At 38.4% G+C, this 26,167-nt stretch overlaps 1 protein-coding gene across 4 annotated transcripts; it reads left to right on the forward strand.

Annotated features, from left to right (window-relative positions):
- Positions 1–25,753, forward strand: LOC117991087 (ATPase family AAA domain-containing protein 2-like). 4 transcript variants are annotated; one of them, XM_034978634.2, is made up of 28 exons: positions 1–106; positions 1,699–1,777; positions 2,200–2,284; positions 3,020–3,147; positions 4,261–4,439; positions 5,299–5,385; positions 5,961–6,142; positions 6,491–6,567; positions 6,865–6,999; positions 7,378–7,458; positions 7,608–7,701; positions 8,656–8,752; positions 8,938–9,216; positions 9,598–9,734; positions 10,167–10,378; positions 12,282–12,388; positions 12,690–12,868; positions 13,576–13,747; positions 14,223–14,411; positions 14,934–15,090; positions 15,589–15,755; positions 16,832–16,980; positions 18,897–18,914; positions 19,840–20,024; positions 20,863–21,026; positions 21,872–22,065; positions 23,177–23,256; positions 23,683–25,753. In XM_034978634.2, the coding sequence occupies exons 3-28, from the start codon at positions 2,229–2,231 to the stop codon at positions 23,892–23,894; spliced, it is 3,717 nt and encodes a 1,238-aa protein (XP_034834525.1). In that variant the 5' UTR covers positions 1–106; positions 1,699–1,777; positions 2,200–2,228; the 3' UTR covers positions 23,895–25,753. The 4 variants fall into 4 exon arrangements, with proteins under 4 accessions (XP_034834525.1, XP_034834522.1, XP_034834523.1 ...); XM_034978631.2 differs by having other exon boundaries at positions 9–475; XM_034978632.2 differs by having other exon boundaries at positions 9–475; positions 4,270–4,439.
- Positions 25,754–26,167: the final 414 nt, after the last annotated feature.

Below are 26,167 nucleotides of genomic sequence, written 5' to 3' on the forward strand. Positions count from 1 at the left end.
AATAAACACATCCCCAAGCTAACGTGAATTCGTCTCGATATTGCCTTCGATGGATGGATTACGAATTAAATAGTTTGTGCTTAATGGAAATTAAAATTTAGGCGAGGTAAGCGATGTCCGAATGTTAATTTGAAGTGTGAATTTGGTATTCGTCAATTCATTGCGAGAATAGGAAATTGTGAACGGCCGTTGTGAACATGGCGCATCAAAACGACATGTGGGGACGGTACATAACGCTGGCCCTTTGTCGTCTCAGATTCTATTTCGACCTTTGAAAGTGGGTAATATATCGTTTTTGAGTTGTGTATAAAGTTTTCGAGCTGTTACATAATCGTTTTGTGAGCTTGGATGTAATATTACGACATAAGTATCGAACATTGCAATGGTGAAAACCCGTCGCAGCAATGGAGAAAACGGGGAAGTCGACGAAGGGAATTATTCGATAAACGACGTTGGCAGCGTATCGGATGAGAAGGTGAATTATCCTCACTGGTATTCTTCTTCTTATATCTGAAAACGCACTTAAGCTTTGAGTGGAATATGTCTTTGTAATCTAACTTCCTGTCCCCATTTTACCTTTGGTACTCTCGGAGTGCATGTACTTGCATGCGCTTGAATAGCTTTGCATCATGATTCTTGAGTGACCACAAGGTTAAGTACTTGCACCATAATCTTGCTGAGTCATTAATTCAGTTCTTAGTTAAATATAGTTGAAATCAATGCCATATGGCATTGTCTAAGCTGAAATCACTGTTTATGCATAACTAAGCTTAGTTTCTGAAAAAAGAAACACTAGTTTGTTACTTTCTATGCATTACTATTTACTAAATTACTTATAAAAATATAGGCATGATATTTGTAATCCTATAGGAAACTGGTTTTAAAATTGTATATGGAGTTCATTTGCACTAATTAATATTAAGTTAATTATGTTTATGTCATAATACCTGTTAGGGTTAACTATTATTCTTAGCAAACACTTCCATACCCATACAAATATTATAAATGCAAAAGTGTGCCTGTGTGTCTGCTAGCTTTTCACTGGCCCATTAGTTTAACCGATTTTGATGAATTTTGGTACCTAATTAGTTTGCATCCCAGGAAATATCCCAGAAAATCAGAGATTTCTCACTGGATTTTAAAAATACCTAAATCCATGTAGATGAAGTTAGAATAACCATTGATACAAACACTGAGATTTTCTAAATTCAAAATCTATTTATTTCATGTAGGAGACTAGTATCTCTTATCCGACTTCTGAGACTAAATAAAGCCTATTATAAAGTCTATAACTTGTTTAAAGATTAAGGGTGCCTATGTATGTACTAGATTATCTTGCAGGCAACTGAAAGCTTAGCTCATTTGTTTCCACATAATTTGTCATTAATAAATTCATCAAAATGTATTTTACAGTATAGAAAGAAGCCCATATGGTAAGATTGGCATTACTTTCAGTGTGGTGTTTCGCTAACTCAATGTCTAACACTGAATGATAGCCACAAAGTTCATTTGGCATTGGTTAGTTCTACATTGCTGCTTCACTGAGTGATATTAAAATAATTTTTGTAGAAACTTGCAATGGATTAAAAATATTAAATGAGCTCTTTGGCTATCATACAGTGTTTAACACTGTAAGCAAATCAGCCCACTGATCTAAGTTTTTATAGCCCTATATTTTAATGTTATATTGGTTTTTAGGGATCAAATTGGTCTCAGAGGGAATTACGGAGCAGCCAATACAAGGTTACAAGAAAAATACAACGTTGGCCAACTAAACGTAAGTTTTACATGTATATATTTAGTTGCAATACAAAATACATGAAGGCACTTTTATTTACTTTAAATATCTTTTCAAAAATACATAAAAACACTCATCAAACAATTAAAAGCAATGCTACAATTAAGTATATTATTGCAGTGTTACTGTTTGCACTTTATTATAATACTAGCTGATGCCCGCGACTTTGTATGCGTGGATTTGGGTTTTAAAATCCTGTGAGAACTCTTTGATTTCCCGGGGTAAAAAGTAGCCTATGTCACTCGCCAGGTCTTTAACTATACCCACGCAAAAAATCACGTCGATCCGTTGCTCCGTTGCGACGTGATTTAATAACAAACCAATAAACCGACAAACCAATAAACACACTTTCACATTTATAATATGGGCACTGATTATTTTTGTTTTATTTTCTTTTATAGACAGCCGTAGCAGACTTCGAGCCATCAAAATGCCTCGTATAATGTTTCCCGAGAGTGATACAGAACCTGAAAAGTATTCAAGAAGGTAATTTTATAGTTTAACTAGCTGGCCCGGCGAACTTCGTACCGCCTAACAGTCGATTCTTTTTCAGGATTTTTTTTAAATTTTTCTCTCCGTAAGAACCATCCCCCTACTTCAAGGAATATTATGAAAAGAGAATTAGCGAAATCTCATGATTTGCAATCAGCAACACATTCAGCGATTCATTTTTAGGGTTCCGTACCTCAAAAGGAAAAACGGAACCCTTATAGGATCACTTTGTTGTCTGTCTGTCTGTCTGTCTGTCATGAAATTTGGCAGGAAGATGGGTCTTATAGCTGGCATTAGGGGAAAAATCTGAAAACCGTGAATTTGTGGTTACATCACACAAAAAATCTAATTTGTGATCATCAACTAATAATTAGTATTTTCAATTTTCGTAGTAAGATAACTATATCAAGTGGGGTATCATATGAAAGCGCTTCATCTGTGCATTCTAAAACTGATTTTTATTTATTTTTACGCATCATAGTTTTTTAGTTGTTGTGCAAAATGTCGAAAAAATACGACTGAATTACGGAACCCTCGTTGCGCGAGCCTGACTCGCACTTGGCAGGTTTTTTTATATATAGAGAAGAACTGCAATAATGGTGCTGTATTTCTGTCACTCTCCAGGTCTTTATCCCATGTAAAAATCATGTCAATCCGTTGCACCGTTGCAGTCTTAACTGAATATATACTGCTTATACACCTATAATACATCCATTGGTTGTGTTTCAGATCTCGTCAAGTGAGAGTATTCTTTGCTGATGACAATGATTCTACGAACAGAAGCATAAAGATTCGTCGCAACCGCGGTCCGAGGAAGAATTACATGGAAGACAGTGAAGATAAACCAATACAACAAAGTAAGTGGTATTATTTGTAACCAATGTCCAAAAAGGACGTTCACAGTTATAGTTGGGCCATTACGAACTTACGAACTGGGTCATAAATGATTTTTATCAGACCTCTCGCTCGCACTTCCAGGCTTTATCGAACTGGAACATGATGCTCTGGTGTTGTTTGTAACAGTAAAAAAATGAATTGTCGATACTCTATAACAGGTTATAAAGAGCGAGGCGAAACAATACAAAATTAGCTATCAGCTACCTGCGTTCGAATGGCATCCCGTTATCGATAACGATTTCTGCGCCATTCTCGCAACCCTATGATTGTAACGATTTATGAGACCCAATTCGCACATTCATAATGGCCCAAGTACAGGTGTTTTTATTATAATAAGAGATGATACAGTCTATTTTTTAATCCCAGAGAATAAAATGACAGCTAGAAATTGTCAAACTTAAAAATAATGATACCAGCTTAACAAAGATAGTGTTCTCTACATGGTTCCGGTTCAGATTAAAATCGTTAATAATATAATATTTCGTGCATAACGAGTAAAATAAACATGAAATAATTTCGAGATCAAAAAGTACTACTAATCACATATTATTTGAAAGACTTATACAAAGTTTAAAGTATTTATAAGTAACAAAAAAAATACAAAAAAAAATCACGTAAGGAATTTCTCAATAGTATGCAAAAATCAATAAGTATAAATCAAATAAATTGAGAATCAGCCCATACTTATTTCATTTAAATTGGAATTATTTTCAACACATTTTGCTGTCTCATACACATCTGACAAGCATACCTACAAATATTTATCCGTATAAGTCCCGCAAATTGCTAATGCGCGTGGCCGCCATTTTATTGACGTCAGCACTAGATTGAAGTTTCGAGCTGATGGCATATTTTTATTTCGGCTGACGTCAAAATGACGTTATTTCGATGGAAATGAGACATAGTTCCAACGCAATAGCAATTTGCGGGACTTATAAGTATCGATTGCACCACATCACTATTAAAGAGCTGTAAAAAACAGGCAACATACGAAAAGTCATTTTTGTCTACGGGATTAAAAAATAGACTATTGTTAGCTTTAGTTTATTCCTACTAAATAAGCTCATGTTAAGATATTTCAGACGTGAGACGTAGTTGTCGCAAGCGCAAGCTGCTGCACCACAATTTCAATGAGAGCTGGATCACCAATGAGCTCAAAGTCAAGGGTTATCCTGACTTGTACGGGTTTCCTGTAACCAGCTCTTCGGATGAGTTTTCATCGGGAGATGAGGCTAGAGAAACTAAAAAATTGGTAAGAATTAAGTTAATCTGTAAGTCATTCTTCAAAATGCATGTAGGTTATTTTCTTTAATAAAAATAAAATAAAATGATATTTGAAGTTAAGTGCTTAGTATCAGCCAAAATAATTTGTACACTGTACAGTAGATCGATTTCGTAAAACCTGCACCAATCATAATTACTATCTCAATTGCTGTGATTGGCTGAATTTGTGCTATTCTTCTTGCAACAATGTATTGTTACCAATAGACAGTGAGTGTCAACCAATCAGAGGTGATTGCGTTCGTGACATTGTAGCTGTCATTCTACCGCAATCGAGCAGCTGTTCATTGTTCATTGTTTAGTTTTTCATTTGTCATTGGGCAAGATAAGTAAACATCTTTGGTTTGAGTTTGAATGTTTCTTACCAACTGAAAGAGTGTGTATGCTAGTTAAATGTACTTGCCAGCCCTAGTGGCTGACATGCTTGCTATTGAACCTAACATTGTGTGATTTGTAGTTTTAGTGTGAGGCCCACTGAATATAAATCTGAACACATTTTCAAGCAAAACAGCCTAAAACTTGGCCCAAAGTTCGTGATTTCGGTACAGTAACAGCACTTTCACACGGCATCCAGTTTTATGCAGGATCCCGTTTTCTGCAGGATCCCGTTTGATGGCGAATATGTTTATAAACGCTAGCATACAAACACATTCGCCATCAAGCGGGATCCTGCAGAAAACGGGATCCTGCAAAAAACTGGACTGCCGTGTGAAAGGGGCGTCACAGATACAGTTCCTACAGCTTTAATTCAGTTTTTTGCTCCTTTAAAATTTCATTTTTGCAATTGCGTTGCTCGTCAGCTTCTCAATTTGTTTCGTTCTCCGATTTAGACTCGCAGCCATCCCCCGACCAACACAGATGAAGACACGCAGCTCTCGCGTTTACGCCGCACTTCAGCTAGATTCACAAATAAAAAGGCAAGTACCCTTTCATTATCTTCGTCTGCCGCACTTCAGCTAGATTCACAAATAAAAAGGCAAGTACCCTTTCATTATCTTCGTCTACCAATAGACGTCCATTAATGGCACTCCACTGTGTGTACTTGGCAAGTTTTCATCTACATACCTACATGACATTTGTCAATTATTTGTGGTTAAAAAAAAACTAGCCAAGTGCATTCTTCAGTTGGAACTATATTTCATGTTAGATGTTGAATGTGATTAACTGATTATTCCAAACTAGCCCAGGTACATAGTATTCCAATAACGAAAAAAATAGCAATCAAAACTCCTTTTATATTCTTGTAGCAATGATACAAAGACTTTCTATAGAACTTGGCACCCATTTAGATATCAATGCTTTTATCGACGAAGCTTACAATCCCTCACTAGCTGGATAAAAAAATTGGCTCCTTTTTCACATTTATGTTTTTGGTGGGATATACCTTACATACAGAAGACAAAAATATATTCTTAAATTAATCAGCAAAGTCACTGATAACAAAAAATGTTGTATTATTCAATTGAAGTTTCATTATTTCAAACACCTACAGGATGCTTCAGAATCAGACTCGGACGATGAAAAAAACCAGACTGTAATAGAAAAGAAACCAGTTGTGACCAAGACAGAAAAAGAGGAACATGAGAAAATGGAGACTGAAGAAACACAACCAAAGGAGAAAACAGAGAAAGAAATGAAATCAGATGAGAAAAATGTAGTGCAAGATAGTGAGAGGTGAGATATTTCCAGATGTATTTTCTTCTGCAGTGCAATTTTTACTTGAGCACAGGCAGAAGGGTTATGGTTACGAGTCTTAGAGTGAGATCTATAGAGCGCACTCTGACTTAGCTTAGATTTAAGACAGAGTTAAAACGAGACAGAGCTCTCTCACATAAATCTGTCTCGTTTTAGCGGTAACTCGCTTTAACACATATTGTGGAAGAGTATTCCAAACCTTGCCATGCGTATGAGGAATGATGACGTAAAACGTTTCGTGCCTGTAAATGGGATGTCGACGACATATTTTAAACATTTTAGCAGTTGTTCTACAAACTGATTTATTATATCATTATTTATTCGCAGTAATCAAACCCCAGCGCGGTCCACTAGGGGAAGGGGCAAGAGAAGTAAGAAGAAAGTGGACTGCCAACAAGATACGGGTAACAAAACTAATATCAATGATGGAAAATAGTTCTGGCATACCAATCCTTACTATACCTTATGATAGACGTTGGGGTCCCAAGGTGCTGGAATGACCTCACACCGGAAGACGCAGTGTTGGAAGACCCCCACTAGGTGGACGGACAACATCAGACGAGTCGCAGGGAGCCGCTAGATTCAGGCGGCGCAAGACCGTGGCGTGTGGAAGTCAAGAGACCTATGTCCAGCAGGTTGCCATTCCAGCACCTTGGGAACCTTGGGATGAAGTCATTTAGTAAAAAGTAATTTTTTGCCAGCATCATCGTCATCATCGTCGGAGTCGGGCAGCGTGTTGGGCATGCGGCCGCGTCGTTCCACGCGTACGCGCGCCGCACAACCTGCGAGGTTCGTGCAACTTGCGCAGAGGGAGGAACCTAGGGGCAGGGCTAGAGGTAATCATGTAGTGTTTCTAATAAGCGAGTAATTTAAAAGTTTTTAATTTAATTTTTAGGCAAACTTAAAACTAAAGCTACGAGGGTTCCAAACGCGCCCAGATCTTACCTGTCATAACCATTTAAATTTCAGCAGTTTCAACAATTTTAAATTAATTCGTCTGATACTAACATGCGTATCTATAGAGCGTACTTGGGTTTTCCTCAGACTTAAGATTCAGTTAAAACGAGAAAGTTAAGTACCTTCCAGACAGAAATATCTACCAGCGATATAACGCTGACTCGTTTCAACAATGTCAAATTCAAACTACGCTCTATAGATACTCCTGTAAGTCTGGCCCTAAGAGTGAATTTTTTTTACCAATGAATATATTTCAGGAAAAACATTTACTCTAAGAAAGAAACCATATAGCTTGAGAGAAAGAAAACCAAAGTTACTACGGAGGAAAACTATAAGATGTAAGTTAAATATGATAAGATGTTAATAAAATAATTTTGATCATCATATTTTGTCATTAACTTTTACTTAAACTAAAATAAATTAGTTAGGATTATTTATTTAGTAAAAAGTAATTAAATAAAAATACTAAAAAATGATAATTTTCCAGCACAATCTCCGTCAAGTAGCAGTAGTAGTAGCACATCCAGTTCAGACACGGAAGAGGATCTCAATGTTTCCATGAAGAATAAAACTAAGGGCAGGTGAGGGCTTCTTATGTGTAGTTTGCGACAGGTCGACATGGCAAACGGAGTAAGGATGGCCCCGCATACCCGCACAGCCCGTTGTGTTGGTGTGCGAGGTGTTCCCCCCTCCACGATTCACCTCATACCCTGATTGCCACGTCGACCTGTCGCGGACTATACTTAACCATCTAAGTACTCAATAAGCAAGTCTTTTCACTTCTCTGTGTAACCTTTTCACAGACAATTGGGATGATGACTGGCAATAATAAATTATTTCTTAGGAATTACTAAATAGAGGATCTTCCAAAATTCGCAAAATCATTGGTTAATCATTTTAAATTATTGATTTAACTAAAAAAGTACTTTAGGTGAGCTACTAGAGGTGTATGACGTCACAACTGTGAATTTTATACAAGCTTCCTACTAAGCGACCGTTTTGACGTTTGATAAAAAGTCGCTGATTTGACTAGTAGTTATCCTCCCTATTAGGGCTGGAATTTAGATATTGTTCCCACAGCTAGAGTTCTACAGTTCTGGGCTTTATTAAAGTGCTGTCAAAGCTGAACTCGACAGTGAGATCGACGCCAAATGAAACATAGAAATTAAATAAAAATGACCCCTCTGATATCACCATTAAAAATCTGATTGATCTGCTAAACATATCACCCATCTCTGCTTTGGTTGATACCGGCGCGGGGGTGATTACGTTAAACGTTGCAGTAGCGACAGCAACTCGACAGCAGTAGCAATACGACAGTTCATTTGCTGTCTCTCTTCTTCCGCTTATTTTGCTTTGTGGCTATTGCTGTCTCTCTAGCCGCTGTTTTGACAGCAATGATCGCGAGATTTACGCCTGCCTTCTTCTTCAAAAGCCTATTGCGAGATACATAATCACCCCGCGGGCCTAAAGGTTTTCAACTAAACTTTTTATTAGTGATTTTATTATAATTTTCTTTCAATTGTTACTGTTAGGCAAAAATCAAAGTCCATGAATGAAGATAAGAAAACCGACAGAGCTTTGCGGGACATACAACCAATAGAAGTAGATCGGAGCGTGAGATTTTCATCTGTAAGTCCCTTTTGTTAAATATTTATTTGTTGTTACTTTTGCTTGCTCTTATCTTTGGGAATTGGCATAAATTGATCATAAACTTAGCTTTACATCAACTTTTCTTGGCTTACATTTCCTATAAAGTTTCCTACAAACTAAGTCATGTTACCAAGATTTACCCTTAATTAAACCTTTCTTGACAGGTTGGAGGTCTAGAAGAGCATATAAAATGTCTCAGAGAAATGGTTCTATTTCCCCTCATGTACCCAGAATTATTCGACAAGTTCAAAACACGACCGGCCAAAGGCGTCCTATTTCATGGGCCTCCAGGCACTGGAAAGACTTTGCTAGCAAGAGCTCTGGCGAATGAATGTAGTCTGGTCGGTGGGAGGAAGGTGGCGTTTTTCATGAGGAAAGGGGCTGATTGCTTGAAGAAATGGGTCGGAGAAAGCGAGAGGCATTTGAAGTTGCTTTTTCAACAGGTGAGAACATAAATGTAGTTTTAGTTCTAATTCAGTCTTCATTCTAAGCTAAGTATTAATTTAACTCGAATCCATACCATACCATAGACATGCAATGTACATGGCGTATAAAATTTGAACTCGATTGTGAGTAAGACAGAAGATACAAAATGCACGAAAGTTGAAGAGATAGCGCTCTACAAATGTGACCCAAGTGTCGTAATTTTGAGGCTTCACTTTTTATATTAGCTTTGCAGCAAATTTTCAACAGTCGGATTAACTCTTGTGTATTTTTTGTCTGTTTTGAAATTTGTAGCCCAGATATTTTTTGTATCTATGTATCTTTAACTACAGTCAGCAAAATGATTATGATGGTTTGTTTTAATTCAGCGAGTGTTTTAGGCGAACAAGATGAAGCCCTCGATAATTTTCTTCGACGAAATCGACGCGCTGGCGCCGGTGCGCAGCGTGAGACAAGAGCAAGTGCACACCAGTGTAGTCGGCACGCTATTGGCTGAGATGGACGGCGTGTGTGACAGGTTAGAATAGAAATATCAACATGTTACGATTATACAATACACTGTCATCCATACACTTTTTTATATTCCAATATGGCGTCTAGTGGGTGCCATATTTTTTATGTATTCCGTACCAGGAGGTTGCCAACGGGACTTTTTACGGGAACGGAAAGAACTCTTTCAACTCAAGAAAGAAGAAAAAGAAAAAAGAAATTTTAACTCTTCCCGAGTTGAAATTTTCAAAGAATATGTATTTCTATTGCCGCTATAACAACAAATAATAAAAAAATTAATATAAGATGAGTCTATTAGTATTAGGAGAGGTTTGAATAAGCAAATATCTTTCAGAACTCGATGTCGGGCATCTTAAGAAGATTGAATCCCTCTCCCCCTTCCTCCACCCCGTTAACGAAACAAAAAGTTTGCTAAATTCTGTGTGTTGTTTTTTTCCAGAGGGGAAGTGATAGTAATAGGTGCAACTAACCGCCTGGACGCAGTGGACCCCGCCTTGAGACGCGCGGGTCGTTTCGACAGAGAGCTACATTTCCCCCCGCCCCACGCGGCCGCGAGGCGGGACATTCTAGACATTTACACCAAGCACTGGCAACCCCGGCTGAGCGACGACACGTTGAATCATATAGCTGATATCACTAATGGATATGGAGGTTGGTATAGAAAACATCTTTTCCTTCTAATTCAATATACATTTTATTTTTATTTATAGACTAGCGCTTGGCTGCATTCAGACTAGAGGTGTCAAAAAATAATGTACCTAATAAATTTATTAAATATATAAATGTATTCAAGATATTCGTTTTTAGATTAAAACAAAATTGAATACAATATATAATAAGTAGTGAAAATTTGAGAAAATCCTTCCTAAAAAATAACTCAGGCGTTCGATCTTTGATACGCCGCGCGCGGCGCGACCGAGCGACGATATTAGAATAAAATATATTAGGTAGGTACAGCTGAATACAAATATCGTCGCGATTCGACGGTGAATAATTATTACATCGAATTTTCGTATTGGCCTGTTACATGTTGACTGTGATGATACGAGTATGCGGCTAGTATTTTTATCATTTTGTTTGTTTCGTAATAAATTTTGAATGCAGTTTTATTTATTTGTGAACTTGAGTGTCGATAAATATTTAATGCGAATAATTGTAATGTAGATTAGGCAAAATAATGTAGATTAGGTACATTTTTGTGTTGTGATAGATTTGTGTCGCGCGTTAATAATACCTATTATAGTAGATTTGTTCTTTTTGGAAATACTTGCGTCATTTTATAAATCGTATGAGAAAATGTTTTTCAAAGTGTAGACTGTAGGTATTATCATACATTTAAGTATTATAGGTAATAGGTTAGGTACGTGAAGTGGTATTGTTCTTTTTAGAAATCATCATCATCATTTTATAATTCGTATGATAATAAATATGTAGAAATGTATGATAATAAATATAGTAGTTACCTACTAAAAAGATTTTTTTATAGGTAACTAGGTAAACTTACCTACCTATTGTATTGTAGGTATCTACTTGACATTGCTTTATCGTTCTACTTGTTTTTATTTTTACATACATAGGTAGGTACTAGGTACTGTATTCCGCGACAGGTTGAGATGGCAATCGGGGTATGAGGCGGGGGTGACACCCCGCACACCCGCACGTCACCCTCGCTCGCCCGCACTGGGTTAGCACAGGGGCCGTGCGGGTGTGCGGGGCATTCCCTCCCCGATTGCCATTTCGACCTGTCGCGAAGGTATGCATTGGGTACCTATTAAGAGTAAAATTTAAAATTTAAATCAATCGAGTTAAATACAAGCTATACCCTAGTTCTCGACCTTATTGACGGTTATGAGAAAGTTGTTTTTTGTCATATTCTTGTTCAGTACCTAGGTATCATTCATAGATTGTTAAAATGTTGTTCCCTATGTCAATAAGGTCGGAAATCGCTTGCACCCATTTATCTGCTTGCGCCTCATGGTGAAATCGGTGCAAGCAAATCTCGACCTTATTGACGGTTATGAGAAAGTTGTTTTTTGTCATATTCTTGCTCAGTATAATTCATAGATTGCTAAAATGCTGTTTTCTGACGTATGTCAATAAGGTCGAAAATCGATTGCACCCATTTTTCTGCTTGCGCCTCACGGTTCAAGCAATTTTTTTTTTGTAACAAAATAATGTAACGTTAATAATTATTAAATATTTGTCTGTAACACGTGATAATATTGTGATACACACATGAACCTGTATTTGACACCTCTAATTCAGACCTGCTGGCAAGTGATAATTCTGTTTAAAGCGCAGGCCACATTGGTAGTCAGTGATTCGTACTTTAGTAAGCGAGCGAAACGAATTTAATTTAGTTTCGCCTCGCTGAAACAGGTCAAAAAGTTCTGGAGCACATTCTCCGAAATGATACTGTAGATAGATACACAGGTAACTTTGCGCCGATGTTGTCACCAATTAGTCTTCTAGCGTGACGAGACGATTCACTGATATGAAAGTACCCACCCTTTTCTAATTCAATAAAAATTTACAATCTCTTTTGTTGTTTCAGGATCTGATCTAAAAGCTTTATGTTCGGAAGCAGTATTGAAAGCGTTACGAAGAGTTTATCCACAAGTGTACGAAAGCGAACACGCATTGGTTATCGCTCCTAAAAATGTAAGTTGGGTCTTTTGATGTTTTATTTTTAAGGTTTTTAAGGAAATTCAAATGTGTGGCGGGCTGGGTTGTAGGAAAAGAAAGAGTCGGGTGAGATAAATTAGTATAATCACTTCGGTAACAACCAAAACGCGAACAAAAAAAAAAAGTTTGGCACGCGCGTACATCTAGGCCGCTGCCCGAATTCCGACTAATTTAGGGGAATTTCCGACTAAAAATATTCTCGCTTTTAACTTGACCGATTCTGATGCAGTTTTCAATGACATGTAACCTATTTCTCAGAAGGATTTTGTGTATGTAGGTTGAAGTAATGGAAGGTGACCTGGAGGCAGCAATGAGCGGTCTAGTAGCGGCGGGCGCTCGAAGTAGCCCGGCGGCCGCGCATCGGTTACCGCACTACAGTGTGCCGCTACTTCACACGCAGCTGCGAGCCATCACCAATATGATACAGGAACCGCAGTCTCTACAGGGACTCAGAAGGTGAGTTGTCTCTAGGATCAACAGAAGGTGACCCCGAGTCAGCCCAGTATTACCTTGTAGCGATCGGCGCTCGCTGCAATCTGAGCTGTGGGTCCAACCACTAAGTTGAAGAAGAGTGAAATGGGTTCGGGAGCACATAACGTCTTCAAAAGGTGTCTCTTGTGACGCATAGGTTGGTTTGATCTGAATAGTTATCGATATCGTGGTAAAGGTTCACGTCCTAATGACCTAACAAATCTGGGACCTTGTCTTCATTGTGAAGACGCCGTGAAGAGGTTGCCATTCAAGATAGGATGCACATTCACTCGTTTTCTGGTTTTTGGAGTCAAACAACATTCTTAGGGCGTCTTAGATCGTGGAGGTTGTTACGATTGTGCATATATTGTTGTCAAAAATGTAACTGTTTATAATAAAGGAGAGGTTCCTAATTATTACTAATCTTCCCAATCCATTCGGCATAAAAAGGTGGAACTTTTTAAGTTGGATAAGAGTGTTACTGTGTCTCTGAGACTTGTCTATCGTTGGCAAAACCAGTTGAATTGATTTCTATATTATTGTATTTTATATTTTTGTCTAGTAGAATAACATGAATGGCATATTGACTCATTTGAGTCATTCATTCAGATCCGAATAAAGATTTTTGGCATATTAAAATACCAACATTGATCAAATACAACTTAAATAATTCCTTGATTTCTTTTGTTCAGGAACAATGACACACCAGCCGCATCTAATGTTCTGCTAATAGTGGGGGATTGTGCGGAAACTCACTTGGCACCTGCGCTATTAGCACAGCTTGAGCGGTGTGCGGTGCGCGAGCTGAGCGTCGCCGCACTGCATTCCGCACTCGCCTTCACACAGGAGCAAGCTTTAATATCGGTAAGTACAGAATGCAGAACGAAAAAACTTACCATCTTCTGGGCAAGCGCGCTCCACCTGCTGTTAACAGCCGCTCTGATTACAGTCAAGCGATAGTCAATAAACTAAAAATCTTGGATATAATAGTTTTAAGAAGCATACTCTACGACAAAAGTAAGAATTACCCGGCTTATAATTTTAAATTTCCAAGACCACAACGTTATTTACTGTGCCAAAGAGGTAGTCTTCTTAAATATATAAAAGGAAAAGGTGTCTGACTGATCTATCAACGCACAGCTCAAACTACTGGACGGATCGAGCTGAAATTTGGCATGCAGATAGCTATTATGATGTAGGCATCCGCTAAGAAAGGATTTTTGAAAATTCAACCCTAATGGGGTGAAACAGGGGTTTGAAAGTTTTGTAGTCCACGCGGACGAAGTCGCAAGCATAAGCTAGTCTACAATATTCCATTGACAAATAATCACCTTTTCAGATATTCTCGGAGTGTCGTCGCGCGGATCGAGGTTGCATCCTGTTCATCCGCGACATAATGGACGTGTGGCGCAGCTTGAGCGGCGGTGCGGGCGCGGCTTTGCTGTTGCAGCTGTGGAGGACGCGCGCGGCGGGGGACAACACCATACTTGTGGCCACTGCGCCTGCGCACGCCAACCTACCACCACAGGTAAAGTGCCCATTTGTAACGCAATAAATATATGTATATTTTCTTTTAATTTAATACCTACAGGGTGTAACCAGAACGCTGGCAAAAACGAAGACAGGTGATAGAACTGATGAATATACTGATATGATACCACGAAAAAAATAAAATAAAATCCTGTAATTTTGTAAAAGTTTACGATATATTGCAAACAAAATATCTGACTGACGCTAGATGTCAACGAAGTAAGTAGGCCACTCGGAGTGAATGCCGCGTCGTAGGCGCGGCATTGACCCGAGTTTTGCACGCTATACATTGCGGGCTTTAAAATATTAAATTACTTAAACTACGAAATGAGGCAAATGGTTATTGGTATTCGATTGTATTTAGGTAGTATAACAATAACGCTAAGTTTTTGCTAGCATTCTGGTTACACTCTGTATATTATACCTAGAATGCTATGTGTCTAGCAAATGAACGATTCAATACGCACTCAAAACAAAGCTTTGAGATTTTCTCTTAAAAGAAAGCTTTTATTGGTTTCAGCTGGAAGAATTGTTCCCAGCGTACAGAGACTGCGTATACAGGGTGCGCGAGCCCACCTCGTCTGAAGTGATTAACTTCCTCAAGCCCGTCCTCACTGAAGCACCCTTGGAGCCGCCTATAGTTGAGAATAATGAGCCCCCGCCTCCGTTGCCGAGAGGTGAGTAAAACCTTACCAACACAGACATGGTGTCTTGACCACATTCATTTCTTACAATGTTGTAAGAAATTAATGTGATGAAGAAAAATTAGGTCAAGTCAAGTAACCTCCTTACCTTTCTTGACTTTATTCATTTCTTACAGTGTTGTAAGAAATTAATGCTGTTAAATAACCTTACCTTTCTTGACCACATTTATTTCTTACAATGGCCGGCTTGTGTACTGTGCAGAGAGTGAATCATCACTACCCATACTATAGATATGAAAGTGTTTTTTGGTTTCTTGGGTCACTTCTATCACGCTGCAATGGAGCAAACGGGATCGACATGATTTTTAGCATGGATATAGTTAAAGACCTTGAGAGCGACATAGGCTCCTTTTTCCGCTAAGAAAGGATTTTTGAAAATTGAACTCCTAACGGGGTGAAATAGGGGTTTGAAATTTTGTAGTCCACGCGGACGAAGTCGCGAGCATAAGCTAGTTATAAATATTATTTTAGCCCCGCCCCCTCCCCCGCCGCGCGAGAGTGAAGCAGAGATAGCGAGAAGAAAGAGAAAGGAAGATTACAAGCTGCGCGAGCTCAGGATATTTCTACGCGATATCTGTAGGAAGCTGGCTTCGAATCGACGCTTTTACAAGTTTACTAAGCCTGTGGACCTGGAAGAGGTAATGGCAACAATTGTCAGTTTCATTGTAAATACATGATATATTATGTATGTATTAAAATACCTATTACTGGTTAAGTTCATCTGCCCGATTTTTTCTTAACAAGATAACATTTTCTTTTACATTTTAGGGATATGTATTATGTACCCAAAGGGTGCCCTATTGCTAAGCCTCTGCTGTCCATCCGTCTGTCAGCGGGCAGTATCTCATGAATCGTAATAGGTAGAGAATTACAATTTTCACGGAATGTGTATTTCTATTGTTGTTATAACAATCAATAATAAAAAATCAAGATGGCGAATTTCAAAATGGCCGTCATGTAAAAAAAAGTACATCACTACACATATTATAAATGCGAAACTGTGTTTGTTTTTGTTGGTTTATGGGTTTGTCCTTTAATCACGTCGCAAAGGAGCAATGGATTGACGTCACTTTTAGATGGCTATAGTTAAAGACCTGGAGAGTGATATAGGCTACTTTATATCCCGGAAAAAATAAAGAGTTCCCACGGGATTTTCAAAAACATAAATCCACGCGGACGAATATGCAAGCGTCAGCTAGTAGTGTTATGTCTTGCACGATGGTACGGAACCCTTCGCTTGCGGATCCGACTCGCACTTGACCCGTTTTTGAAAATTTTACTTTGACTTGTCCTGACAATTGGGTATTTTCCTACTTTTGAATTTGATAAACATTGTTACTTTATTATAAACTAGGATAAAAATAATGACGTACGCTGAAAAAATATTAAAATCCAACACTTACAAAGATTTACAAAGTTACAGGCATTTTAATTTTGGAGTGGGAGGGTCTTCTACCCCTTTCTAGCAAAACGAAAATTTGTATGAAACCGCACGAAGCTACTATGGCATTAGTAGGGTGTGACATCAAAATGCTATATCGCTATCTCTGTCTAATCAGAAATATTTAAATGCTTATAACTTTTTTGTTATTTGATCGATTTAATTAGTTTTTTTCAGTTACGTCATTATTTTTATCCTAGTTTATAATAAAGTAATAAAGAAATTGGAGTCAAATACCCAATTGAAGTGGTTGAATTAATAGCATTGTTGCAGGTGACTGACTACCTGGACATAGTGAAGCAGCCAATGGACCTGGAGACCATGATGACCAAAGTGGACCTGCACAAGTACAACTGCGCCAAGGAGTTCCTTGACGATGTCGACTTGATCTGTGCTAATGCCTTGGAGTATAATCCTGACAGGTATTTTTTTTAAAAAGAATATTAGCCATGTTAAATGACTAATATTCCCCTTTCCTCTCCAACTAAGCGTCAAGCTTGTGCTAGGAGTAGGTACGACAATAGTGCAACAGGTGGGGTTTGAACCGTCGACCTTTCGGTTTTCAGTCCACACCTTTACTCGTTGAGCTATTGAGGCTCTATATGGTATCAGGTAGGGATGATGGTCGTTTTTTTTAAATGACTACTCTATATCTATTATAAATGCGAAAGTGTGTTTGTTTGTTGGTTTGTCCTTCAATCACGTCGCAATGGAGCAACGGATCGACGTGATTTTTTGCATGGTTATAGTTAAATACCTGGTGAATGACATAGGCTTTTTATCCCGGAAAATCAAAGAGTTCCCTCGGAATTTTTGAAAAACTAAATCCACGCGAACGTAGGCGCGGGCATCAGCTAGTTCAGATATAAGTTAGCCCTTGACTACAATCTCACCTGGTGGTAAGTGATGTGGCAGTCTAAGATGGAAGCGGGCTAACCTGGAAGGGGTATAGCACATTTTTATTGTTTCTACATGACATTGTACTGGAACGGTAAATCTCTTCGCGGCACGGCTTTGCCGGTAGGGTGGCAACTAGCCACGGGCGAAGCCTCCCACCAGACCAGACCAAACGAAATGAAATTTTTAAATTTAAATGTCGGGAATCGAACCAGGGATAAGACCACAGCGCTCACCACTGCACCAGTGAGGTCCTCAAAAAGTTTGAAGCCAAGTTAAGTTATTTAATGGATGTCTATGATGGCCAGTTGTCTGACAGGCGGGAACCGTTAAACTTTGACTGTCAATAAAAGCAAAATGGGCTCTACAAGTACAGGTTTGTTAACGCTGGACCAATTTTTTTAATCTTCTACCGTAATATGAATACTAACTTGTGCAACTCATTTTGCTTTATACTAGTGGTTAAAGTTAACCGTAACGTTAATTCCATAAAATAAAATGAACAAATGAGTGATCGAAACAGAGTACAAGACGGAAAATAATTAATCGATTAATATAAAAAGTGTCTAGAGTGTGACATATGTAAACCTCTTTTCTTAGTTTATAAAAAAGAGAACAATGTCATTATCATTAAATAACAAATAAATGATTTCTACATATTTTATAGTACGGCCCACAAGCAGTCGTCCGATAGTAAAAAAAATAATACATTTTATTAGCTTTTAAAATTTGTCCCTTAACGTAAACTATTAAGGTTCTATTTTTAATGGAAGTGTCAAGTATACTTTTGGTAGCCGGAGTACCTCCTCGTACCTGTAGCCTCGTCACCCTAACTCTACTTGTCTGCCCTAAGTTTTTTATTAGCTTTTAAAAATTTCTTCCTTAACGCATACTGTTGAGGTTAAATTTTTGGAAGTGTCAACTATACTTTACCTCCGACTATAGTTCCTAAAACTAGCGTTTTTATAGTTTTTATTAGCATTTAAAATTTCTTCTACTAAGGTTCAACTTTTCTAAGACACTATCAGTCCGTACAAGAAACCGACGTTTAGCAGTGATCGTCTACCGGCAACAATGATTATGATCATGAATGATCATGAAAATGAAAAAAATACCATGAATTTAGCCACTTACAACTTCAACTCCTATAACTTCGGCCGTCACGGTTTTTTATTTTACAACTTGCACTAAGGTCATTGAACACTAAAAGCCAGTTGCATATAAGAGAGTTAAAACAGGTACGTTACCGTTAAATATGGACCACAAACCATTTTGCTTTAATTGACTAATAGACGTTCAAAGTTTTAACGGTAAACGTAACGTAACTTTAATCGCCTGATATGCAACTGTCCCTAAATATGGACGCTTGCTTTCTCTATCACTTTTTCATCATCAATTAATTGTTTCATGTTTTTTTCATATCCTCCGGTGCCATACAAAGGGCTAGAGCGATGTCTAGGTATGGGCTAACAACAATAACTTATTAATAGTATTTTATATCTAAATATCGTAATAATGTAAACAGTAATATATTATGTACTAACATCCTCTAACCTTTTGTGCATATCATATATTACTTTAGAAGTATTTTGCTTGTCTTGTAATAGTTTCGATATTACAGGCCGCTCACTGTAACTTGTCCTCTGACGTTATGTTGGCACCATTGCAAATCCCACAATATTAAATCCTAAGGTCTTAGGGATAAAGCAAAGACAGCCATGGTACCACCGTGACGGCAGGGGACAAGTTGTAGTGAACAATCTGTAATTTGATTTATTTTGTACCTGGCAGTATAGTTTGTTATTCGTAGAATAAAATAATTATTATATTTTGGTTTTAGTATCATCATTTATTTGTAACTATTGTTTTTACTTCTATTAATTTATTTTAAAAAATAACCTTTACCAACTTCATTCTCATTTACTGTTCTGTTTACTTTTTCATGTATTTTATTTTTTAAATATTCAGAGTAATATTTCAACTCAATGAAATGAGAGTACTTAAACAAATTCTGTCCCTTTCTAAACGCAGGGATCATTGTGTGGAGGACCCTAATTTAAGTCTCTGTTTACAAAACTAGAGTTTTAGTTTTATGAATTATATTTCACAATCTCTTTCGGCGTCGTATTCCTTATTGCTGAGGGTCGTATCCTTTCCATTATTAATTCCATAGGGAATTTTCTCGTGATAGTAATGCAATGGGCTTCCATATTTTTCTGCATTTCACAGCACTAAATTAAAAATTCCTTTTCTTTCGAAAACATTAAGGAATAAATACCTATAGCGAAGATTAATTTGCTTTTGTATTAGCATGCCTGAATCAGAACCAAAATTTTTTGGTGGAAGTTAAGGTTTTTTGTTTAAAAAAGTCAATTTTGTACTAGAACGTCGTCGGACAAGCAGATACGTCATGAAGCGTGCGCGCTAAGGGACCATGCTCACGCGCTTATCGACGTGGAAATGGATAGCGACTTTGAACTGGACTGCCAAGAGATAGCCAGGCGACGCGTCGAAGACGGAGCGGCTGACAATGATCTGCCAGATTTCATCTACACTGCTTCCAATTTACGTAAGTTTTTCCTCTTATCAGTACCCTTTCATACTTTCGCATAATTGCGAAAGTGTGTTTGTTTGTTGGTTTGCCCTTCAATCACGTCGCAACGGTGCAACGGATTGACGTGATTTTTTGCATGGGTATAGATAACGACCTGGAGAGTGACATAGGCTACTTTTTATGCCGGAAAATCAAAGAGTTCCCACGGGATTTTTAAAAAACCTAATTCCACGCGGCCGAAGTCACGGGCTAGTAGGACATAATATAAACATTTTAGAGTAATACAGGGCCTGGATACTTAATGATTGTCCTAAACCTGGTCTCATGTGTGTGTTTTAAACAAACCAACCAGCAAACCCACTCCCTTTGGCGGTGTTCCCATACTAGATTTAATCATTTGGTTATTTCAAGGGTCGGATCAACAAATTCTTGAACCCTTGGTTCTTGAACGCCTGCACGTTTGCTAGCTAATTTACATATGAACAGATTCTTTTATATATGGCATAATATTGTATAGCAAATCTTTGAAAAGAGCAACCGCCGAGTTTGCTGCTGGTTCTCGGTGGGTGCCTTTCTCACCAGTTTCAAACCAGTGGTAGATGCATTTGACGAATTAGTTCATGACCACAATTTAATTTTTTTGTGTGATGTAACCACAAATTCACGGTTTCAGTTTTTTCCCCGAATGTCTGCTATAAGACCTACCTAACTGCCAAATTTCATGATTCTAGGTCAACTTAAAGTACCCTGTAGGTTTCATGACAGACAGACAGACAGACAACAAAGTGATCCTATAAGGGTTCCGTTTTTCCTTTTGAGGTACGGAACCCTAAAAACTTGACGTCTATTTCAGAGCATAGCGTGAACTCGACCACAGCCGAGCAGAATGACAGCAAGACAATTCGGACTCCGCAGAACGGTGAGAAGAGTGAGCCGAACTCCGTGAAGCGCAAACGTAGAAGAATTAACGCGTGGTCTAAGGGACTCGTGGTCAAACGACAGAAGACTGTGCCGAAGGTACCCTATTGAAACTTCTTAAAAATATACTTGATAACGATTCATTTGAAGGACATTAGTTGAAAATATAATACTCGTAAATTGTAATATTTGTGTCCTTTCATATAAGAAGCTACAAGTAGGTACTAAAATATTTTTGTATCCGCGTCCATTTCGACAAGCTTTTTTTATTCAAAGAATATTAGCCATGTTAAATGAATAATATTCCCCTTTCCTCTCCAACTAAGCGTCAGGCTTGTGCTAGGAGTAGGTACGACAGTAGTGCAACGGGCGGGGTTAACCGTCGACCTTTCGGTTTTCAGTCCACCCCTTTACCGGTTGAGCTATTGAGGCTCTAAGCTTTAACATATTATGTAGGTTAGGTAAGTTCTCAGAAATAGAATATAAGGGGTAAAAAACTTTTTCGAAGGAGAAGATAAAGATCGTTCAAACAATTCTTTCATTCAATTCAATTCAAAGAAATCGTCAAATTCTTGAAAAGCTGGCAACGCATTGACGTTACCGGAGGTAACGTCAATGCAAATGTTCATGGGCGGCGGTTATCACTTAACATCAGGTGACCCGCGTGCGCGCTATCAGCATACCCTTATTATAAATGCGAAAGTGTGTTTGTTTGTTGGTTTATTGGTTTGTCCTTCAATCACGCCGCAATGGTGCAATGGATTGACGTGATTTTTTTGCATGGGTATAGATAAAGACCTGGAGAGTGACATAAGCTACTTTTTAATCCCGGAAAGTAAAGGAGTTCCGACGGGATTTTTAAAAGCCCTAATTCCACGCGGACGAAGTCGCGGGCATCAGCTAGTTTTTTAATATAAAAAACTGGTGTTGATGTTTTATTACAGAACTTCAAAGATTCAAGTATGCCGATAACAGATGAGGAGTCAAAAGAGAACAAACCGATTACCTCTACACCCCTGCACAATGGGTCCTGCAGTACATCAGGGTCTGACGATGACGCGCCTTTGCGGAGGCCGGCCAACGATGACTCTCTGTTGAACCTCAGCGCTCATTCGCAAATCAACCATGTTCTCGATAGGTGAGGATATTTCAAACTATAGTACGTGACAGGTCGAGATGGCGAGCGGGGTGGGGACGTCCCACACACCCGCACAACCCCTGCGCTAACCCGGTGCGGGATAGCACGGGCGACGTGTGGGTGTACGGGGCGTCCCTCCGCATCGTACCCCGATTGCAATCTCGACCTGTCGCATACTATACTTCTCATTCTATTCTTAAATTCTTACTAATATTATAAATGCGAAAGTGTGTCTGTCTGTCTGTCTGTCTGTCTGTCTGCCTGCCTGCCTGCTAGCCTTTCACGGCTCATCCTTTCAACCGATTTTGACGAAATTTGGTACAGATGTAGCTTGCATACCGGGGAAGGACATATTTTATCCCGGTAAACCAGAGTTCCCACGGGATTTTAAAAAACCTAAATCCACGCGTACGAAGTCGCGTACGAAGTCGCGGGCGCAAGTTTCTAGAACAAAATTCGGTTCACCAAAGTCTGTAGAGTAGATCTAAATTCGAAAGGGTCAAAACTCAATCATTCCGGCTTTAATAATACGAATAAGTCGTTTTTGGCGAGAAATAAAAATAAATGTGAGTGAGTTCCAATAACATATTAGTTAAGTCTTATTTTTTTGTTTGTTGGTATGTCGGTTTGTGATTGATCACGTCGCAATGGAGCAACGGATCGACGTGAATTTTTACATGGATATAGACCAGTACGCTTACTACGAGATTTTATGTCTCACCAACGTTGATAGTATTCGAGTATAACTGGATCTTAACAGCATTGTTTTAAAGCTCAAGTTTGTCTACGCATCTACAGCCAGCGCTCCAAGCGGAAACGTTGCGAAATTAAAATCAGTGGCATTGAATTTTCGACTTCATTTCAAGGCGCTTTAGGTCCATTTTACTTTGACGTTATTGTATTTCGACTCGAATTCTAGCAACGTTGGTGAGACGTAAAATCTTATACTAAGCGTACTGGACGGTGACATAAGCTACTTTTTACCCTGTAAAATCAAAAGTTCTCGCAGATATTTAAAAACCTGAACCCACGTGAAATAAATCGTGGGTATTATCTAAGTCTAAAACCATGTGAACTTGAGCGAATTCAGCAAAATACTTTTCCATTGCAGTCCCGCCAAGTCGACGGAAAGGTCGCCCACAAAGCAATCACCAAAGAAAAGGAATTCAGGCCACGATGCTTCGAGTGGAGGTATGTTTTTTTAATGTTATCAAGCAACCATAATTTAATTTTCTCATTTATATTTTGAACTGCAACGTAAGGTTTGAGGACCTGTCAATTTAGTTTAGTGATTCAGGAAGCTGACAGCTTCATTAATTGTGCCAGAATATTTGCGTTAAAATTCTCTGCTGGGGCTTATACAGTGTGTTTTTCTTAACATGGACAGTATGGGGAAACCATAGGAGATATAGCGAAACTGTCTAAGAAACCTGTATGCCATTTTTTGTGAAAACAATTTTGGCATAGTCAATTATTTGGTCAAGCGCGAGTTGTCCATAAAAATCAATGAAATTAACTAATTTTTTTAATGCCGATCGACTCAGTATCACGTAAGGATCATTTCATTGTATCGAAAGAAAAAGTTTTTCGCGATTACACGCAATTTTTTTTTTACAGAAGCAGAGAAAGTACTGATAAACAAGACTGAGTTAGATAACATTCTATATAAGAACGCGAAAGCGCTGCGCAATATAGGCCTCGAAGCTTTACTAGACCTGTACGCGCACCTCGCGGCCGCGGTGCGCGCGTACGCGTGCAAGCGCGACCGCACCAAGCTGCCGCACGCACTGCACGCGGTCATCACTAGATACTTGCACGCCAAGAAGTGAACAGCACGGCTGGCCTTCCGATGAAGTTGACTAATATACTTACTAAATATAAGTGCTGAAGAAAACTGTTCTTAACTTGTATTATTTATTGACTTACAGTTCACAACACTTAGGAAATTTGTAATAAAACCTCGAGGCTTCACCTACATTCGCAGGCGTCAAATATAGATATGAAATAGCTAGGTGAGAAGTCATTTTGTACGGACTATACTATACGTGATATGAGCCGTCGTGGTAGCGTGACAAAGAGTTTTAAATATTATAATATTTTTAAATCTTTGATTTCACGTCACCCCTAGTGCTGAAATACCTAATATTTGACAGATGTCGATTCAAGATCAAACCGAGAGCTCAGCCACTCTAGTTCACTCTGCTTATGTTGTATAATATCCATATCCCGAACGACACTTGCCTGTTTTATATTAAACCTTGATATAGTCCGTACAAAATGACTTCTCGTGCGCCATTTTAACTCTTGAGTCAACTTTCATGTCAAATGTACAATTCTCCTTTAAAATGAGGACTAAAATCGTACTTTTGACATGAAATTTGGCACAAAATTAAGATGGCGCGTGAGAAGTCACTTTTTACGCATTATACCTACGTAAAAGTATTTCATGAATAAAAACTATAATTAACTTCCACTAGAAGTGAGTTTGCACCAGAAAATGTTTGACGAATCTCTATAACTTGTTTTGTTCAATTTTTATTCGCACTGCAGAAAAACGAGTAAATTCTTTGACTTTGACGAAATGTCAAACCAGGTCTTCAACAAATTATGTGACATAAAAAACGCAGTTCGATACTTTAAGACAGACCACACGATGTATTCTCGGTGCGTTGCGGCGCCGCACCGCTGTGGATTTGAGTATTGGGTTTTACATGGACACTGCGTTGCCGCTACGACAGATGTATGGCGTTGCACCGCACCACCCCTGCCCGTCTCGTCTCTCTGGTCCCAAGTCCGTTGCGCATGCGGTGCGGTGCCGCACAACGTCGTAACGCATCGTGTGGTATGGTACAACGATTTCTATGTAGGATGACGCAGCGGCACCGCTCAGGCGCCGCACCGCCAACGCAATGCATCGTGTGGCTTCATTACAAGTGAAAACAGAGTGTTCAACATGTTTTTCTGTAAATGTTCCTTTATTTTAGTGCAAACTCATGGTTAGGCTACGTTTCCCTAAGCTGAGTGAAGCGGAGATTCGTTCAATAGACCAATCAAGTTGTTGTTAGATGACGTGATAATTTTATCACCAATCATATTACTGAGAGATGACTTATGGTAATTTTATTACGTCATGTACCGTATGTCAGTTTACCTAAAATGTACTTCTTGAAATAAATTAAATCATAAAACACTCCTAAGCCGTCCAGAATTAAATTTTATTATGAATTTTCATTACCTATATAGGGGTGAATTGCGTAATGCAATTTCAATTAATTCTTATATAACGAAACTTTTTCTTAAATTAAATAGCCACTCTAGATAGAGTCATATAAAGGGAGTTTTGTTATTATTGCATTGAGCCGATTAAAGTTTGGCTAGAGAAGAACAATCTAATAGTCAAAACTTTAATCTATATGGATTGCATTGAATTTAATTTTGTATTTGATTATAGCTTGAAAACTAATGATACAATCTATTTTTGAGGGCTCGTAATGATTGCGATTGTATGACGCAATTGACCACCAATCCATATTACCATACTTTGACGAAAGGCTGTACCATTGCATCGGTGTGGTATCGTATATGTTTGGAATAGAACATTCCGTGTAAATGTTGTATGGGTGATAATGTTGGAATTATTGTAACGTGTAATTTAGGGCTAGTTTGTTGTTACAGGGGAGATTAGAGGGGATTAAAGTCAAAGTCAAATGATTTATTCAAAATAGGTAATAAATAACTCTTTTTGATGGTCAGATGTTGGATTTCTAAGATATAGTGGTGATAATTATTACGCAAACCTAAAACTAAAGCTACGAGCTACGAGCTAGAATCATATCAATAACATGCCATCTAACCAGATATCATTTGACGATTAGGCGTCACAAATAGAATAGAATAAATTTTTATTCAAATAAACTTTTACAAGTGCTTTTGAATCGTCGAAATAACTTACCAGTGGTTCGGAACGCCGTTCTTACCGAGAAGAACCAGCAAGAAACTCGGCGAATGAAAGTCTAACATTACACTATCAATACCGTATCTGATATCGCAGGTTTTCAAGACCCGGATATATTGTGATACTGTCAATACCATCAATATTTCC

Source organism: Maniola hyperantus, chromosome 19 (genome assembly GCF_902806685.2).
Source record: "Maniola hyperantus chromosome 19, iAphHyp1.2, whole genome shotgun sequence".
Taxonomy (NCBI): domain Eukaryota; kingdom Metazoa; phylum Arthropoda; class Insecta; order Lepidoptera; family Nymphalidae; genus Maniola; species Maniola hyperantus.